This window comes from Eriocheir sinensis, chromosome 18, assembly GCF_024679095.1.
Source record: "Eriocheir sinensis breed Jianghai 21 chromosome 18, ASM2467909v1, whole genome shotgun sequence".
Classification (NCBI taxonomy): Eukaryota; Metazoa; Arthropoda; class Malacostraca; order Decapoda; family Varunidae; genus Eriocheir; species Eriocheir sinensis.
This window is the reverse complement of record NC_066526.1, coordinates 18,420,078-18,439,641: the sequence shown is the minus strand read 5'-3', so window position 1 is coordinate 18,439,641 and position 19,564 is coordinate 18,420,078. Positions and strand designations below refer to the sequence as shown.

At 45.0% G+C, this 19,564-nt stretch overlaps 1 protein-coding gene across 9 annotated transcripts in view; it reads left to right on the top strand.

Annotated features, from left to right (window-relative positions):
* Nucleotides 1–18,805, top strand: part of LOC127000410 (adhesion G protein-coupled receptor L2-like) — a 107,107-nt gene extending 88,302 nt beyond the window's left edge. Inside the window, exons 10-15 of one of the 9 annotated variants that reach the window (XM_050864110.1) lie at nt 6,682–6,785; nt 7,802–7,846; nt 10,765–10,933; nt 11,956–12,111; nt 14,507–14,761; nt 15,760–18,805. In XM_050864110.1, the coding sequence (XP_050720067.1) occupies nt 6,682–6,785; nt 7,802–7,846; nt 10,765–10,933; nt 11,956–12,111; nt 14,507–14,761; nt 15,760–16,884 (1,854 nt within the window). In that variant the 3' untranslated portion in view covers nt 16,885–18,805. Of the gene's footprint in view, nt 1–6,681; nt 6,786–7,801; nt 7,847–10,764; nt 10,934–11,955; nt 13,031–14,506; nt 14,762–15,756 lie in introns of all 9 variants that reach the window. The other 8 variants (XM_050864109.1, XM_050864113.1, XM_050864114.1 and 5 more) reach the window with 8 other exon arrangements.
* Nucleotides 18,806–19,564: the final 759 nt, after the last annotated feature.

Below are 19,564 nucleotides of genomic sequence, written 5' to 3'. Positions count from 1 at the left end.
AATTTCGTTTGTGTCGCTTTGATTCAATAATTGCGTGTTTGTATGTTTGGCCGTGTTTATGTGCCGCTAACAGACTAAATGGCTCGGCGGCCGCTGTTTGAATTGCGATTTTTCATGTATTTGTGAGTGTTTTTATTAGTACTGTAATTGTTTTTGTTTCTGTCACCCCTGTAGCAGTAGTAGTGGTGGTGGTAGTAGTAGTAGTAGTAGTAGTAGTAGTAGTAGTGGTAGTAGTAGTAGCGGTAGTGGTAGTAATAGTAGTAGTAGTAGTGGTAGTAGTAGTGGTAGTCGTAGGAAGAACATCAAAGGCAGTTGTGTAAAGGGACGGTACACACACACACACACACACACACACACACACACACACACACAGAGGAACGCAAACAAACAACTTGGGGGACATCAAGACGCCTTCAATCACTTCTTCAAACAAATCCTGATGGCTTGCCTTGGGCGTGGCGGCTTTATCTGAGTCTGCCCTTTGAAGGACACCGAAGGGAGCCCCCCCACCCCCCACACACCCCTTGAAATTCCCCCCTCACACCCCATTTCAACCCCTCTGACTCAACCTCCCTCTTCTGTACTTCCCTATGATCGTCCCCTTCAACCTCTCTCCTTCTCCCCCTTATCCGTTTTCTGTTTTAACCCCTTCCCCCTTCAATTCTATCCTTCACACCCCTTCTATTTACTCCCTTCATCCCCTCCCCCCTTCAATCCAGCTTCTGTAGATCTCTTAGCTTAATTTCTCCTTTTCAAACTAGCTCTTTTTCTTTCTCTTTTTTTTCAGGAGCTATGTTTTTTTTCTTTTCAATACGCTTTTTCTGTCTTGTATAATGTTTTCAGTAGCAGTATTTCTTTTTATTACGCTTTTGTTGTCTTTTCATCATTTTTTTCTATTTTACGTTTTAGATTTTCATTTTTTTCCTCTTGTCTCCATCCATCGTCGTTCTCTTTGATCGCTCCTCTCTCATTCTCTCATTTATTTTTTCTTTCTTTCTCTTCCTTGACTCCTCACTCTCTCTCATTCTCTCCTCTGTCCCTCCGTCCTTTGAGTGAATCCTCCTCCTTAGCTTCTGAAGAGACGGAGAGAGAAAGAGATGGAGGAGGGAGGGAAGGAGAGGGAGGGAGAGAAAGGTCTTAGAAAGTGGAATTCTCCAATGAAATTATTGTAATGTAAATCAGTTCCATTCTTCCTTCAGATTAACATTCGCTGATCGCACGAGGGAGAGAGGGATTGGAGGGAAGGAGGAGGGGGATTAGGAGATGGAAGGAGGGAGTACGTGTAAGAGGGGGGGGGGGGAGGAGGAGGATAGGGGGGCAGGAGAGATCTTCCTTCTATATGTAAATCAGTGTTTGGCCACCTGATCAGCTGTTTGTTCAATTAGCGACGAAGTTGTGTATTGCCCGCTGTCTCTGCCTCCTCCTCCTTGCCTCCAGTTCCCCTCCCCACTCTTTTTTTCCTCCTCCTCCTCCTTCTCGTCGTACTGCCTCCTCTCCCTCTTCCCCTCTCCCCGTGTGTGTGTGTGTGTGTGTGTGTGACGTATATGCGTTCAATGTTTTAATAAGTTTTCTTTTAGTCATATTTTATCACCGTCCTTTTTACGTGTTCATTAGTCCTTTGTTTGCCTTATGCCCCCGTGAGCAGAAGGATGAGGAAGAGGAGGAAGAGGAGGAGGAGGAGGAGGAGGAGGAGGAGGAGGAGGAGGAATTTTCTGAGGAGTAATTCGCGAGGAAATTATTATATACGACTTGAGTCCTTTCGAGTTCGCGTTTGTCGAATCTGTTTCCACGGAGACACAAAGAGAGAGAGAGAGAGAGAGAGAGAGAGAGAGAGAGAGAGAGAGAGAGAGAGAGAGAGAGAGAGAGAGAGAGAGAGAGAGAGAGAGAGTACACACAACCAAGGAGCCGCGTAAAAAAAGCATTAAAGTGAATCGCGACGGTCTGCAAAAGGACGCGAACATCTTTTTCCCGACTCGCTTTTGTTTCGCTGGGCACGTTGGTCTCGCGGGGACGCCCAGGTCACGGCGGCACAGAGCTTTAGGATGATTCTGCATGCGAAGGACCCTTTACCTCTCATGCAGGACTCCTATATCCTCCTCCATCACTGCCTCTGTATACGAAGGACCCTTTATCCCTCATGCAGAACTCCTATATCCTCCTCCATCACTGCCTCTGTATACGAAGGACCTTTTACCCGCATGCAGCTCTCCTCTATCCTTCTCTACCGCTAAATCTGCTTGCGAAGTACCTGTTACCCCCCCCCCCCCATTCAGGACTCTTCTATCCTTCTACTACTGCCTCCGCGTCCTACAGCTTTCCTTGCTTCCCTTTAGTCCGCGTTGGCCGACTTCCGATGCCCCAAAACCCTTCGTCAGGTCCTTCATGTTTTTTGGTCCCTCGTTGACCCCGGAAAGGAAAGGTAAATGAACGAGCATACCTGGCGAGAGAGAGAGAGAGAGAGAGAGAGAGAGAGAGAGAGAGAGAGAGAGAGAGAGAGAAGAAAACATTGCACAAAATATTAGTGAAATAAGGAGAAAGGAAGGAAGAGGAAAGAGATAAACAAGAGGAATGAAAGAAGACAAAGAAAGGAACAAATATAGAGAGATGAGGAGGAAAAAAAGAAGAGGAGGAGGAGGAAAGACAGCAAGAGAGAGAGAGAGAGAGAGAGAGAGAGAGAGAGAGAGGGAGAGAGAGAGGATGGGGGTGGGGGTGGGGGGGGGGCGTCAGTTGGAATTATACACAGGCCGAATGAACATCGTTGAGACTCGGGTGACGGGATGATGCGGCCCTTTAGCGTGTTGGTCTGGCCTCTTATCGCGCCGCTGATCAGGACTCCGAGCTTGTTAGGGTCTGCTCCTGCGCCCATGCCCTTAATCGTGTACCGGACTAGCATGTAACCGAAGGATCTCCAAATGTTCGTTTTAATATGAGGACAGTTCTCGGCCGCCTGCATGCCCTCGGGGAAACACACACACACACACTCACACACAAACATGCAGACTGGAGGAGCTGTTTTGTTTTGTTTTTATGTTTCTTGGGTCTTGTATGTGTGTGTGTGTGTGGGGGGGGGGGAGGTTAGGAGTATCTGTACCAAGGTTTTTGAGTATGATTTTTGGCATTTTCCGAATCTCTTCCATCATCTCCTTCTCCTCCTCCTCCTCCTCCTCCTCCTCCACGTCAGGCCGTCCCCACAACTACCAGCCTACTTATTAATCCCACAGCGCATAAATCCCAACCACGCAATGCTTCACCTTCTCCTCCCCCTTCTCTTCCCATAAACTCCAGCATCGTTTTGGATTTATCGGCGAAGAGCAGGGACGACGCTGGCGAACCTGGATATTTGTGGCGATAAAAAAAAATACCCCAAAAAAGACCAAGAAAATACTCGTGTACCTAAATCTTGAGAGGTGTTACGAGGGAGGGAGAGAGGGAGGGAGAGGCGGAGACAGGATGCGGGTGCTTGCTGGTCGGCCGGGCGGTGATAGGCTACGTAAGGCGGTCATGGCAAGGCTTCCGCTAACTCGTATTGATGATTTACTACCGACGTTCCAGTAAATCTTAGCCTCCTTCGGCCCCTCCCGCAGGATAATAGGCGTGAAGGATTGTCTCTCGGTAATTATCTGTTTGGTTTTCCCGGTGGAGTCGCGGTAGAAGAAGAGCGTTCGAGATTTTTTTTTTTTCTTAGGGGTGTTTGAAAAATTATGTATAAAGAAAAAAAAAAAAGGTTGTGAGGATTATTTATGTATACGAGCCGCTGTGAAATGTTTATGATGTGTGGGGAAGTGTCGTAAATCTAATAGCTGTGGTTGTTTGTTAAGGCTTGCAACGAAAAAAAAAAAAAAAAAAAGAAAGAAAAAGGAAACCATCTATATTGGAAGCTTGCGAACATGGCCTAGGAATTTGTTATTTTTAGCATTTTTTTTGTTTGTTTGTTTATTTATTTGTTAAGGGTTGAAAAGAAAAAAAAAAAGGAAGCCATATACTAAGTGAAGTTTTGAAGTTTTCTATTATGGGAGTTTGCAAAACATAGCCTAGGAATTTCCGAAGTTATTTTTAGCCTATTTTCATTTGTGTTTATTCGCTTCGTGTAGGTGATCGGTATGCAATATGTATCTGACCTGCGAAGACTCATGTTACTTTCAATTTTTTTTTCCCCTAATGCAAATGTTGACCTCAAAGCGAAGATACAAATTATGGTGTCTATCCGTGTTTTCCGAATACCCAACTAATTTTGCGGTGAAGATTTACTTGTATGTATATGTTCGTCATCCTTTTTTTTCTGGTAGCGAGTGGTAGCCCCCAAAACGGTGATCCTCATAATGGTGATTCAGTCTTTCTTATCGAGTTGCTGTCACGAGGCGAGGTGGTGATGGCGCTCCGGGTGATCTGACAAGCCGGGGCGCCGAATTAGGGAGGCACCGAGGTAGCAGCCTAAAGTTAAGCCGCAGACTTCATCGAGTGTTCCCCTCGGCTCTCAAACTTGCTGACACCTCCCACCAAAGTTCTGCTTCTGAGTTATATCTTACCCTCCTCCTCCTCCTCCTCCTCCTCTTCCTCTTCCACCTCCCACTCCTCCTCAATCCCTTCGTTCACCACCTTCCCTCTCCTCCTCTTATTCCGTCTACTTATCCCCTCCGTTCATCATAACCCTTTCTTCCTCCTCCTCCTCCTCCTTCTCTTCTCCTCCTCTTCTCCTCCTCCTCCTCCTCCTCTTCCTCTTCCACCTCCTACTCCTCCTCAATCCCTTCGTTCACCACCTTCCTTCTCCTCCTCTTCTTATTCCGTTTACTTATCCCCTCCGTTCACCATATCCCTTTCTTCCTCCTCCTCCTCCTCCTCCTCCTCCTCCTCCTCCTATTTCTCTTCTCCTCCTCCTCCTCCTTCTCTTCCTCCTCCTCCTTCTCCTCATCTTCATCCAACACTTCCTCCTACTCAGTCTCTCCGCTCATTACCACCCTCTCCTCCTCCTCCTCCTCCTCCTCCTCCTCCTCTAGCAACAACTTACTTCCAAACTTTGCTCTCCTTTACCCCTAAGTTTTCTTCCTCAGCTTGTCTTTTTTTTTTCTCTCTCTCTCTCTCGTCCTCGTCCTGTTGCTGGAAATCGCTTCAAATCTTCTACTAATTCCGGATAGTTTTTTTCTCTCTCGTTTTTAAGTTGATAAGCGCTGTAGTCTCGTTTGTTTGTTTGTTTTCCTTTTTTTGTTTGTTTATTTATTTTCATTGCATTTTTTTTGTGTGTGTTTTCTCAGCCTACTTATTAAATCATTTGTTTGTTTGTTTGTTTTTTCCTTTTATTTCCTCGTCATCGTTTGTTTCATGAGTCTAAGTGGAGTTTAATTTTCCAAAGTTCCCGTTTTTTTTATATTTTTCTTTCTTTCCAGTTTCACCCAAAAGTCACAAAGTCATTCTTCATGTTCTTCTTTCTCTCGTATTGTTCGTTTTCTGTTTTTTCGTCATTATTTATGTTATCTGAAGCCTGGCCTGCACCGTTGATGTTTCTTTGTTTTTTTTTTACTAATTTCATTCAACTTTATTTTTTATCATTTTGCTCATGCCCTTATTTCTCTTATTTTTCTTAGTTTTACATACACATAACTACTCATCATATTTCTTTTCCTTTCTTATTTTTTTCTACTTTATATCATTTTTTTATCATTTTGCCCATGCCCTTATTCCTCTTATTTTTCTTAGTTTTACATTCACCTAACTTATCATATTTCTTTTCCTTTCTTATTTTTTTCTACTTTATATAATTTTTTTATCATTTTGCTCATGTCCCTATTTCTCTTATTTTTCTTAGTTTTACGTACACATAACTACTCATCATATTTCTTTTCCTTTCTTATTTTTTTCTACTTTATATCATTTTTTTATCATTTTTGCCCATGCCCTTATTTCTCTTATTTTTCTTAGTTTTACATTCACATAACTACTCATCATATTTCTTTTCCTTTCTTATTTTTTTCTACTTTATATCATTTTTTTATCATTTTGCCCATGCTCTCGTTTCTCTATTTATTCCATTATTTCTAGTTTTACATACACATAACTGCGCATCCTGTCTGTCTTTTCGTTTTCCCACACACTCGCTCTTTCGTGTATTTTTCCAACTTCAAGTGATGCAATTGACTCATGTTTTCTCGCCCTCTCTCATTTTCCACTTCTATTTTTTTATCTTTTATCTTCCTACTGGTCATTTCTTCCTTTGCTTCCTATTTCCCATTTTCATTTTTTTTTTTTTATATGTTATCTTTTCATCTTCCTACGCTTACTCTTCCTTCCTTCATCTTCCTGTAGCCTAACATTTGCTGTCTCATTTACATTCGGGATTTTTTTCTATTGTCTATCTTCTAAAACTTCATCCTCCTTCCCGTAATCTTTTTTCATCCTTCATCTTCCACGCTTAATCGTCCTTCCTCTTCTTGTAACGCTTTTTATCCTTTGTCTTTCTACTCTTCCTCGTCCTTTCTCTAGCGTTTGTTTTCTCTCTCCTTTCCATTCGTTTTTTGTTTTCTGTCTTTCATCTTCCAACACTCATTCGTCCTTCCTCTTCTGGTAACTTTTCTTTTATCTTTCAACTTCCAACACCACCTCTTCCTTCCTCTCCCCTTAACGTTCTCAGTGTCCGGCGTGTTGTCTCTGCGCTCTCCCCTTGCTGACTCGTGTTTTCTCTCCTTTCAGGCCAACTCTGTGTTCCTGAGCATGTCCCTCTTCATCATGTGTCGCCACGCCAACCTCTCCAGCTCGCTCAAGAACAAGGAACACACCAAGCTGGCCTCCGTCAGGTGAGAGAGAGAGAGAGAGAGAGAGAGAGAGAGAGAGAGAGAGAGAGAGAGAGAGAATGAAAGAGAGAAAAATACAGAAATGAGAAGAGAGAGAGAGAGAGAGAGAGAGAGAGAGAGAGAGAGAGAGAGAGAGAGAGAGAGAGAGAGAGAGAGAGAGAGAGAGAGAGAGAGAGAGAGAGAGAGAGATTTAATCAAACCAGCATTTACCTTTTTTTTTTGTCTATCCATATTTATCCCTCACCTTTTTTTTTTTTTTTTGTCATCTGTATTGTATTTATTGTCTCTGGGGATATTTTCACCTCCATGGATGTTCATTTTTTGAGTTGAGGTTCCTGTAGATGATGTAACGCCTAAATTCCACCCCACTAACCACCTGTTGTAGCCTTCGAGTCTAACTTAAAACTTACCTGTGTAGAATGTTACGTTTTGACTCACCTTGCAAGTTGTCAGGTGGTAGAGGAATGCATCCCCCCTCCTGTTAACTCTACTTTTCTCCTACAAACTCTACCTTTCTGATGCTAATTCTACCTTTCTACTACTAACTTTCTCCTGCCTAACTCTACTCTCCTTACTTTCCAAACTCTCCTAATTTTCTACTCTCCAAACTCTCCTAATTTCCTACTCTCCGAACTCTCCTAATTCTCCTTACTTAACTCTCCTTTCCTAACTCTCCCTTCCAAACTCTCCTTTCCTAACTCTCCTTTCCTAACTCTCCTTTCCCAACTCTCCTTTTCTAACTCTCCTTTCCCAACTCTCCTTTCCTAACTCTCCTTTCCTAACTCTCCTTTCCTAACTCTACCTCTACCTCTCTTACTAACTCTACCTTTCTCTGTTTACCTGGTTTGTGTCTACCTACGTCTCATTCATCTTGCTGTGATAACGTCTGTAACCACCGACATTGCAACTACCACTACTACTACTACTACTACTACTACTACTACCTCTGCTACTACTGGTCCTGGTGGTTATAATGATGGTGGTGGTAATGGTGGTGGTGGTGGTGGTGATGGTCACAGAGGAAGACACGAGAATGCCCTCTTCGCCAAAATCAAGAACCATGTGTAAGACGAAGTTTAGAATATGAAGTTTTGACGCAGATTTCACGGGATCATTTGACTGACGTTTTCCTTTTTTTTTCTTGAGCAGTGTTTACGGATGCTGCAACTGACTTATCACCGAGAAAGGAGCTCAGAGAACGCAAAACTACGCACATAACTTAACTCATGTTCACGGGTATCTTTTAAACGTCAGTCAGGTGTTCCTAGTGCCGCTTAGCTTGCTCTCAGGGCCACCAAACACAGCCAGAGCTCACCATGCCCTCACACGCCCTGCCCCACGCCCACACCCGGCTGGAGGGGGCGTGTGGGGGCACTGGCATGGTGTGGGAGGCTAACAACCACCGCTACACCACTAACACCACGGGCAAGGACAAAAAAAGAATGATTGAGTAGCAGAAATAAGGACAGAGTAACATTTATGCATTGCCAGAATCGAGAAAAATATGCTTTTGCCTAAATTTGATTGGGAAAGTTATGTGTAGCTGAAAATTTTAAGGCCTAAGCTACTTTAATTTTCATCCCTGTTCAATATTATAGGCAGTCAAGGTTTCATTCAGCTATTTCAACTTATCTACAAACCTTTTTTTTTTTTTTTTTGTCTTCACTCAAATCCTTAAGCACTTTGGCATTTGTGTATTTGTGTGTGTCACTTTCTGCTCCTCACGAAATGCCTGTTTGCAGCATGAGAGAAATTTGGGCATTGTGTTATGTATCCCACTCTTATGGTTAACCTGCTTTCTTTTCTTATCCTTGCTTTCATTCCTGTGTGATCTGTGTTCCCTGCCTCACCATTTGCTTGTCCTTGTCATCTTCCTGCCTGCCACCGTCTCCCCGCCTCCCAGCCCTCACTGCTTCCCGGGGGCCTTATCCTCAAACATTTCGCCAAGCACACATATTTAACACGTTTTTTGTAGGTGTTTCGGGCATTCCCAGGGGTAGTTTTATGGCCCTAGTGGTAGTCTGACCCTTCTTCTGTACTGTGAACCTAGAAACACATATTTGACAAGGCTTTCCTCGGAGTTGTGGGCATTTCCATGGGTAGTTTTATGACCCTAGTAGTAGTCTGACCCTTCTTCTGTGCCGTGAACGTAAAAAAACACTCATTACAACCAGATCGATCCCTTTTTTGACCTTTGGAAATAGTTAACATGGGAGCGAAAGCGTTTGAGAATACCCACCCGGGCTTCAGCTTTCGCAGGACTTGGTGATTAGGCAGAGACGAAGAAAAGTTGTGTTGCTATTGTTATGTGTCAGGATGGATGTTGTGTTGTGGCATTCTATCTGATAACGCGTGTGTTGGTTAAAGATTCAGGCTTGGGGCTGTGCTGGCGTCTCATTATTCGAGTGAAGGTGTGTGGATTCATTTAAGGTTTCAAACTGGATGCGCTCCCAGTCTACGCCGTTCCACAGTCAAGTGTAGGCTACCTGTATGAACAACTGTATTTCTTGATATCCTTCTAATAGCTTGTCTACTTCAATATAATCTTCCTTCCTTCCTTCCCTCCCTTTCTTTATTCCATCCTTTCTTCCTTCCTTCTTTTCCATTCTTCCTTCCCTTCCTTTCCACCTCCCCTCTCTCCCTCCCTCCTTCCTTCCTTCCTTCCCTCCCTTCCTTTATTCCATCCTTTCTTCCTTCCTTCTTTTCCATTCTTCCTTCCCTTCCTTTCCACCTCCCCTCTCTCCCTCCTTCCTTCCTTCCCACCTTCCCTCTCTCCCTCCCTCCTTCCTTCCTTCCTTTTAAGCCTACATATCCTTTTGTTGCTCGCTCACCACATACAGATACATTTTCTTCATCAGTTCTAATTCCACCATTGTCCTGAACACTGCCATCATGTTACCTCTGCTGTCGTACAAGGATGGCAGCCACAGTTTCTCCAGTCTTTGCATGATAAATCTTTCAGACCGGGGAACAGTCCTAGTTGCTGCTTTTTACATTCTCAGATTTAAATATATCTTTCTTTATTATGTGGAGACAACACTACTGCCACACACTCCAACCGGGGGTAGATCAGAGCCTATATTAATTTCTTCATCATCTTGTCCAAATAACGAAATACCATTCATAAGTTTGTCAAGAGTATTAGGGGATCTTTTCTATTTCTTTTTAATAATTAACGATATCCCCATAATTTGTTACTGGTGTGTGTGTGTGTGTGTGTGTGTGAGCCAACTTATATATGTAGGTGGGAGGCCTGCTGTGCTTCAAGTTACCAAAGAGAAGGGAAAGGAAGTTGGGGGAAGTTGGGCTGTACACTTCCAGGCTTTCTAGAGGCTTTGTGCAGTATTTAGTTTGTTAGTCACCGCTTGTTACAGTTTGCCGCAGCTCAAATTATGCAAGATCAAAAACACTATTATTTTTTTATTAACCTCTCTTATAATCCTCCACTTCGACAGGTTTTTAAACAGATACACAAATGCTTTTAATCCCCTAACTCATTCTAAGGGTAACTCTCATTTTGGAGACTAATGTGAGGCAATTCTAGGCTCATAAGTTTCTTCTTCTACCTCACATCAGAAGGGCAGAAATAGTTGAATGCTGTTATGAATTAAATCTCCACTCCCAGGCTTTTTTTTTTTAGTGGCTCTCATTTAGTTATTCTTTGTCATTTTTTAGTTTTAGTTTTTTAGTTTTTGTGGTTTTGTCTTTTCTGAGTCTTTTCAACATTTATTTAGAAACTGGATGCCTGAGATACACAACCATTTTCCAGCACATGTTTCCAAACCTCTCAAGATTTCCATAGTAGCTTTTTGACATCTCTGTAGGATCCATTTTATTTCATCTTTTCTTTTCTTAGTTACTCTCCTCCAATTGAATACACGTCCCTCACAGCAGTAACTCTTCCCGACACAACACCTGCCGCTATCACACACGTCTGAACACCCTTTGAGGAGCACCGTGATAACATTTACCGGTATTTCAGGACGTGGGTTCGAGGCGCCGTGGTGTTCATGTTCCTGCTGAGCCTCACGTGGGCCTTCGGGTTGCTGTACCTCAACCACGCGTCCATGGTGATGGCCTACGTCTTCACAATCTTCAACTCACTGCAGGGAATCTTCATCTTCATCTTCCACTGCATCCAGAACGACAAGGTGAGTTCCAGTCGGAGGGGCGGTCACATTGCCACTGGTCATTAAATTCAAGCACACGGGTTTTATCGCTGCACAGACATGATGGTTCTTGTAATTCTGGGTGACATGTTTCCAGGGTGGGGGAGGGAGGGAGGGGCTGTATGTACATTTGTCCCTTCTGCTTCTGTTCTACTGCTTTATGTATTTCCTGCTGCTGCTGCTCCTGCTGACGCTCTCTTGTGTCGTGGCTCCAGCAGAAGGTAAGAGGAGGTGAATGAGTGTCCATTATATGTGTGTGTGTGTGTGTGTGTGGATCCATAACTGGGTACTTCTGCTGTCTGCTTTGGATGTGAGTGTGATATTGAGTTTCTGGTGTGCCGTCAAGTGATGGAGTCTGGATGTGTGAAAGTTTGCTGCTTCTAACTCTGAATGAATGATAAGAGAGGAGCTTGTGTGGAACTAACTTTGCACTGTTTCCGTTTTTTCTAATGCCCTGTCACCACTTCATTGTTATCTGTCCGCCACACTAATTCTGTCTTTGCCATTCAATTTTTATGACTGACTGAAACAACTGACACAAAGAGGATCAAGTGACTGTATGTGCTTAGTGTGTCCCATTAATTACCTTCTGTCCTGTCAGTAATGTGGTTATGGGTTTAATTTGAAAGACTAATTCTACTAAATGCTGTTTTTTGTTGCTTTACATTCACTCATATCACTCATATTACTCCTTTGTGGTGTTTCATGGTAACTGTAGTCTTAATGTTTATATACTAATTTTGGCAGTTCTGTGTTCCATGATTCCTGCTCAGTACAGTTTTGGCCATCCAGACAGGGAGGGAAATAAGGTTGCTCTGTAGCACCTTGTGTCCTCATCCAACTGTTCTGTGTCCTTGGAGCTGTACTGTTGAAGGTTAAAGATTTATTTTCTTTCTATTTAGTTACAGTGAATAGTTAAAAGTCATTAATTATGCCGCTTGCGGTTGAGATGTGTGCGGTGGTAGTGGTCGTGGCCTCAGAGGGTGTGTGTCTGTCCCCGCTAGGTGAAGAAGGAGTTGCGTAGGGCAGGGCGACGCCACCCATGGCTGCGGGCGTGTCTCTGTGCCGCCGCCGACCGCTCTCAGGCCAGCAAGGACACCCGCTCCTCCTCCCACAATGTCGGCTCCCACTCACAGCCCAACTCGCACGCCTCTCACACAGTGGGTACCTCCTCCCACGACGCCCACACTTGTTCCACTGCCCAGACAGCTCCTGCCCATGCTCACCCCATCACCTGCATCCAACTCCCCGCTAACCTCGCTGCCCTCAACTCCCTACACATGTCCCAGATTGATCCCTCAGCCCTAGGTGATGCAGGAGGAAATCCCTGCTCCCTCAACACTGTCTTCAACCTTCCTACCTACCCGTCCTCCTCCTCCTGTGACTCCACCTCCTCATCCACTGCCTCCCCTCCAGACTACCAGAATGCACTACCCTTTCACATACAGCAAGTTAACGCAGCTCAGATCTACTCCTCCCCGCCACCCACCCCAACACTCTCCCAGCTCTATGACTCGGCTGACCCCTCCCTTGCAGCAGCCGCCCTCCACCAGTACATTCAGCCCCGTAACAATGCCCTGTCACTCAGTCCCCACCTCCTCACCCAGCAGCAGGCAGTGTCAGCCCTCTCCCTCAACCCCACTGTCCTGCAGGCTGCTCTCTCTTCCCTCCACTCCAATAATCCCAAGACCTTACAGGCTGTAGACCACCACCACTACCACAACCTCCTCCAGCTCCCTCTCGCTGCTGTCCACCTCGCCCCAGATGATAACAATTACCTACAACCCAAGTCCCACCTCACCTCCACCACCCTAACCTCCCCCAACCTCCAGCCAGCCTCTGACACAGGTCCTCCGCCTCCTCCTCCTCTCACCACCTATACACTCAACGCCATGACCACCCACCTCCCTCCATCCACTGCCACAGTTCATCACCCCATCAGACAGTCTCTAAGGGACACCCAGCCCACCTCCCCACCCACTCCTTCTCCCTCTACCTCCACCCCCAGCACGTCCAAGAGTAAAGCCCCCCCACGAAAGCCGGAGAGGCCACAAATGAACAGCAACAACGGTGTGAAAGGTATTTCATTCTCTCGAGTCCAAAAGCGTTTAGAGTCGCACGTCCGCTACTCAAGTCTCAGTGCGGGACTCAGCCAATAATCTCTCCCGGTACTGAAGGTGCTTCTTAACGGATGGGGAGTAGAGGTGTCTAGTGCCACAGGGTCGCTATTAACACAACTTCATTCTCTTAATTGACTCTTGGAATATTTTCTTGAGGGAGTTAGCAAGAGGTCTGAATGCTCCTTGCACCTCAGGGATTAGTGATCTCTTGGACACTCTCTACCTGAGGCAGCAGTGGGTGAAGGGAAGCTCATATGCTCCAGAAATGTCTTGATTTTATCAGAATTTGCAAAGCTTTTACATTGCCAGCATTAGAAAACTTGCTTTGAAGATATGAGCTGTAGCCTTCCATGTTCTGTGGTGATTCCATCAAGGACAAGTAATGGTTAGCCAAGCTGCCCAAATATTAAGTAATGCAAGACAACTTGTAAAATCAATGTAAATAACTAAACAGCTTCCATCATCACTGAAACACTTACTGCTTAAGCCAAATGCTGAGTACAGCTCCAGAAACATCGAGACTCAGGAACTACCCACATAATTCTAGGTAAGCACAACAGATCCAACCACAACAGCAAAATGACTGAAAATCAGCAAGCAACTAAACTACTTAGCCTCATTTACTACTGGAAGTCAAATAATTAACAGTTATATCTAAAACTTTCCATCAGACACTGCCATTAATAAGCTGCCGCTGTGAGTGCCATTGCCAAAGGAACAGTAAAATCAGTCACTAGTGCCATGTACCAATGTCTCACTTCTCGCGTCACTTGGATTGGCTGTTCCACCCACTAAGGGAAGCCGCATCACCCTTGTACAGAGGTGCTGACCAGTTAAAGATCTGTTCAGTGTTGAGGGAATTATGTACGTGTTAGAACAAGCTGTCTATAAGTTAGTCGATGAATCTGCATTCTTATTCTTACGTTAATCAAGGGGCTTAAGGTATTCTGCAATCAGTATTGTTGAGTTTGAGATACAAGGTGATTTTATGATTTATTATTGCAGTAACTCTACCTTCTTTAATAGTGTGCTGTTGCTAGTGGCATTATAGAGAATTAAGGCAGTGTTCAATAACTTCAGGAAATTCTGCATCATAACTCACAGCCTGAGGTGGTGCAGTAGATGGGTGGCTGGTATGGTGTTGGCTCCTTCTTCCCTCACACACTGGATCCTCCTCCTCACCCCACTCCATTAACCTGGGTCCTCTTTTCCCTCAAGGTTTTCTGTGCTGGGTTCAGTAATGTTAATGCATTGGAGGCCTCTTTTTCACTAACATGAAGGTTGAATGGTCTGTACTTGGATGATTTTGATGACAGTGCTGCATAAAAGTAAAACAATAGGACAGAGCAGATGTATTGGTAACAAGCGTGAGTCACCTCTTAGGAGGCACAGAGGGAGGAAGAAGCCCCAGTAACCCTCGTGCTATCCTCCCCAGCTTGTGCCACGACTGACAACCGGTCGTTGGACACGGGGGGGCAGCAAGGGCAGCACGACAACCTCATCCTCCCAGGCGGGGGCAGTGCCCCAGGCGCCAGCCACTGCGGGGCCACTAAGGGCGGGCTCCCTCTCCCGGGGCTCAGTGTCCCGGGGATCCCTCTCCCGCACCCCTCAGAGGAGCAGCAGCGGCCGCTTGGCTCGCCACCACCACACTCTTCATGCTCGCACCGCAGCACACGACCACGAAGATGAGGTGAGGCAGCCTCTCCCTCTGCTGCCCTGGCCTGCCTGCTCAAGCAGCCTTGCTGTGGCCTCTGCTAATGTGGCATCAAAGGCTGCATAGAGGGCATGTGGACCCTCACTCTGTTTCAAGGCTACTCTGGGTTGTGTGTGGACTACCCTCTGTTGTCTTTCTGCTCTGGGCTTGGCCAACTGTAAATAGAGTTGTTTTGAAGGCCATCCCTCAAATGTCATGCTTCAGAATGCTGTTTGTGCTGCCCTGTGTTGTCAAGTGTTGTCCCATGACAGAGTACTAATGCTTGGGTGTGACTGAGGCATCAACTAACACTTGCTTCCCGGACATACTGTGGGACCAATCCTAACATCTTTCTTAAGCTTCATTTCTTTAGCTTGGCAAAAAATTCTTGCTGCATACCACTTCAACATCAAAAGTGACAATTTTTCAATTCATTGTTGGCCATTTTTTTTTTTTTTTTTTTTTTTTTTTTTTTAAGTTCAATGTCAAGTTGTAATTTGTTAAATTCCCTGGCCTCTCATTTTAATAAATGTAAAATGTAATGAGCAACATTCTCTAAAAACTACTTACTTCTAGGAAAGCATCATTGTCTCCATAGATATGTGCTGCAAACAGTTATTCAGATAGCTCATGTACTGCCTTTGGTCTTCATGCCTTCCTAGAAAATTAGGACTAGAGGGCTTTCAAGTAAAGGCTTTTAGTTTGCCCTGTGTATATATTGTTGCTTACGGGCTTAAGTAACAGTCATACCTGGATTCATTTTATGCCACAATGCAGTAATAGTGAGAAACTTTGAGCCAATAACTTAATCCTAAGCTGTTTTATGATAAAGTCTCCTTCAAATTGTTCCAAGTTTTCACTATCTGAAAATTTACTTTTTGCAATCAGAAAAACAGCATATAAGACTGCAACTTAGATTAGATTTAACTTATATATATTTTTATGATAAGTAGACCTTATTTTTATAAACCTTCTTCACTGTTTTCTTCCAGAAGTACTCGTTTAAGTCCTGTGGCCGAGACAGTGGACACGGAGGCTCGGAGCAGGAAGACTCTCCTCGCACCGGCCCCACCCCAAAGCTCTCCTCCCTCCGCCTCAACAACAACGTGGTGCCACACCTCACCCAAGACCACCTCGTTAACCCCTTCTCCACCGCCAACTCCTCCACCACCCCGGCTGGTGACAGCATCAATGGCAATGGCCACAACCAGCCTACTTCTGGACCTGAGGCACTGCTGCCTGACTACCACCTGGCAGGAGATGCCCCCACCCTGCGGCTGCCCTGCTCCACCACCGCCTCCCGTGGCCACCGCACCCACTCTCCTTGGAACCACACCTACACTGAGATCCCTGACGGTGTGGCCGCTGCCCGCCAGGCCCCGTTGGAAAACGGGTCAGACCCTGTCTATGAGGAGATCGAGCGAGAGGGACGGTCAGAGCTGCAGGTGAGCGACTTGAGCGATGAGGACGGGCGCCGCCACAGCTCAGACATCTCCCGCCAGTCATCCCGCAGCTACGGGGACCACCGGCCGCTGCTGCCCTACACCCTCCCTGACCGACACTCGGCCCCACACCAACACCAGCCCCAATACGACCCCCGTCTCAAGGGCCGTATGCGCCACCAGGACATCATGGACAACCCCCACAACCACACCCTCCCCGGCAACCGTCTGGGACTGGGGGGACAGCTGGACCACACCATAGTCAGTCCCGGCCACATCCTTCCCATGACCCACGCTGCCGTCACCTCAGCTCACGCAATCCCTCACGGAAATGGCCACATTGCCTCCCACCAGTACATGGATGGCGGGCCCCACTTAGTGAACAGTGGACAGCTGATTGACTCGGTCCCTCAGTACAGCCAGGCCATGCTGGCCACTCTGGGACACTCCCTTCCCGTGGTTCACCCCCTCAGCGAACCAAACCTACGTAACTGGGAGGCAGCACAGAGGCATCGGGACCTGCAGCAGCTGCAGCAGTTGGGTGAAATGACAGTAGCGGTGCTAAGTGGTGAGCAGGTGGTGTGCAAGCTGAAGCCTCCGCTGGCTCCCATTGACGAGAACACAGGGACCGCCCAGGTGGAGCGACACCCTCCTCCCCCAACGTACAGCCACTGCTAGGGCCTCTGTATAGTCATAGTGATGTACATATGTGTATAGTGCTTTAAAACCCATTAAAGGCCTTTATGCTTCATGAATGTAGGTGTGTGCAAGTGACAAATCATACTCATGATAATCATTACAGTGGATAATTTACATTTAGATATCGATAATCATGTGGATCTGAGTGTTGCAAATTCCCTCGAGGACACAGCGTGTGTGCGTGACTTGAGCGAGGAGCCGCGAGCCCACCACCCTAGTCAGACCTTCAGCAGGAGGACTCCACCACCAAGCACAAGGGAAGATAAGGAAAATGCCAAGATTTTTCTGCACCTTTTGACGAGGGTTGTGATAAGCCCTTCTCATGTAAATAGTAGAACAGTCTCAAAAAGTGTCCAGAAAACCTTTGTAAAGTTATAAACATGGAATGTAATAACAAATGACTATGGTTGTGAGGATTTGCCAAGATCCTGCCAGTGACTCCTCCTGCTGGAGAGCCAACCTACCAGGAACACTGTGGACCGGAGACCTGAAGTGGGTGGCAGTGGTTCCTTTGCGTGGATGTATTTATTGCACATTTTATGAAAGTAATGTTGTAGATAGGCACAGTAAGGACACTAAAGTAAACAGTAAAATTATTGATCAAGTTTCTCTTGGTGATGATTGGAGCAAGTGTAAGGAATTCAGTTCTGAGGCAACACAGTAAAGCAGTGATGCGGCTGAGCACATTATTAGACTTGGTTTTCCGATATTTTGAGTTTGCAAGGAATAAATCATCCAAGTTCAGGCATTTGGGGGCATCCCGATACCATTCAGATATCAACAAACTTTACTGTCCACAAGAAACTGATCACAAAACCTTTGATAGCAAGGTTTTTGTTGTTTTGTGCTTTTTATTATTTTTTTACCTGTAAGTGTAAAACAATGTGATAAAGAGTGGGAGAAGAATAGCTTGGCACCAAACTCCTGAGCTCGGTGTGACTTAGGCCGTGCGTCCATCCCCACACCCATGATTTGCTGCCCAACCCAGCAACATTCTCAAGGATCTGTCATGTTCATGAATCCTAACAGTGCTTGTATTTTGCTTCTCAGTTGTGCAGTTTTCTTTCATAAGTGTTCTCATTTTTTTTATTCTAACATTACCTAAAAAACATAATTTGTAATGTAGATGTCACTCCTTAGGCATATGTTGTTACTGTCTTGCTTTGTTTCCTATTTTTTACTGGCACTTGTCGCTTACAGAGTTGTAGCAATAATGTGTTTCCTCACTCACGCAGAGACCCACCACCACCACCACCACCTGATGTGAGGTTCTTGCTCTAGGTTCAAGTATCAACAGTACTTTAGTTAGTCAGCCATAAGTGTTCTGTTGATATATGATGAAGAGTATCAGAGATGGCAACAAAATCAATAGGTTTAACATGTAATAAACTGAAATTACCTGGTGACCAATTCGATGGGACTTTGGTATACGAATCAAACACACACACACACACACACACACACACACACACACCTAACCTGGAACAGACTAAGTGAGGATGTAGTATCGGCGAAGAGTGTGCAAAACTTTAAGAAATTGGACAAATACAGATACGGAGACGGGACCACACGAGCGTAAGCCCAGGCCCTGTAAAACTACACACACACACACAAACACAGATTCAGTTTCATAGTTTTGTTCCTAATCAAGCGTTATGAGGTCTAATTTTGCGCGTGTAGCCACAAGAGGAACTGGAAATCCCGGATGCTGAGTGTGTCCACCGTCTAACTTACAGTAAAGCAAAACTTCCACTGGCTTACATATATCTGTGCCTCTCATGTGTAGTCATTGTATAGACTCAACTCTGTTTTGTAATATTTTGTATGTAAACTGTGATACATGTATTAAATGAACAAGAATCTATCGCCAAATTGATATCAAATAAATTATTGTGAAATGTTTCATACCATAAATAGCCTCTTGATGTGTACCCTTTCTTAAGCAAAATAGGTGTTATAATCTGTGTGTGTTTTTTTCATTCAGTACAATTCAACATCTTTATTGCTGAAACATTGCATAAAAAATAGTAACAGTGACAATAAGTGTGTTGAAAAGAGGTTATGGTGATTGATGCAGATAACTGCCACTCATTATATCATCCCATTTGAATTGTTTAAGTATGTAATTATTCACTTTTCTCATATAGTTATTCATGGAAGATTGCTCCCCCCCCCCCCCCCCTGGTGTATATCGTGTTTCAGTGTATAGTCTTCACTGCACCAAAATAGGTTGTATTGTGAGGTAAGACATACATAATTTTTCATCCAGATCAAATTTAAAGCTTTCTACCACAGCCCAAACGAGTTCGAAGCTGAAATAAATCCCAGTCGAGACCACCAAAGATTCTACTAGATTTCTTCAGCTGTTGCCTTAATTAAAACACAAAGTCTTCATTTCTGTATATTTTCCAATTTAAATATACACTGATTTAGTGTAAATAAAATGAGAAAAAAGGAGACCCAATCGTTTGTCTAGTAGATAATAAAGTAAGTAAAAGGTAGGAGGAAGTAAGCTACTGCTCGAACTTAGGTACTGCTTCGAAACACCCTCGATCTGGCCTCGGCCCCGCTCAGACGGCTGCTGGTCTTCGCGGAGGGCGGACGTGCAGGTGAGTGATGGGTTTTATGTGGTTTTATGCGTTATATTTGTGGTGAAGGA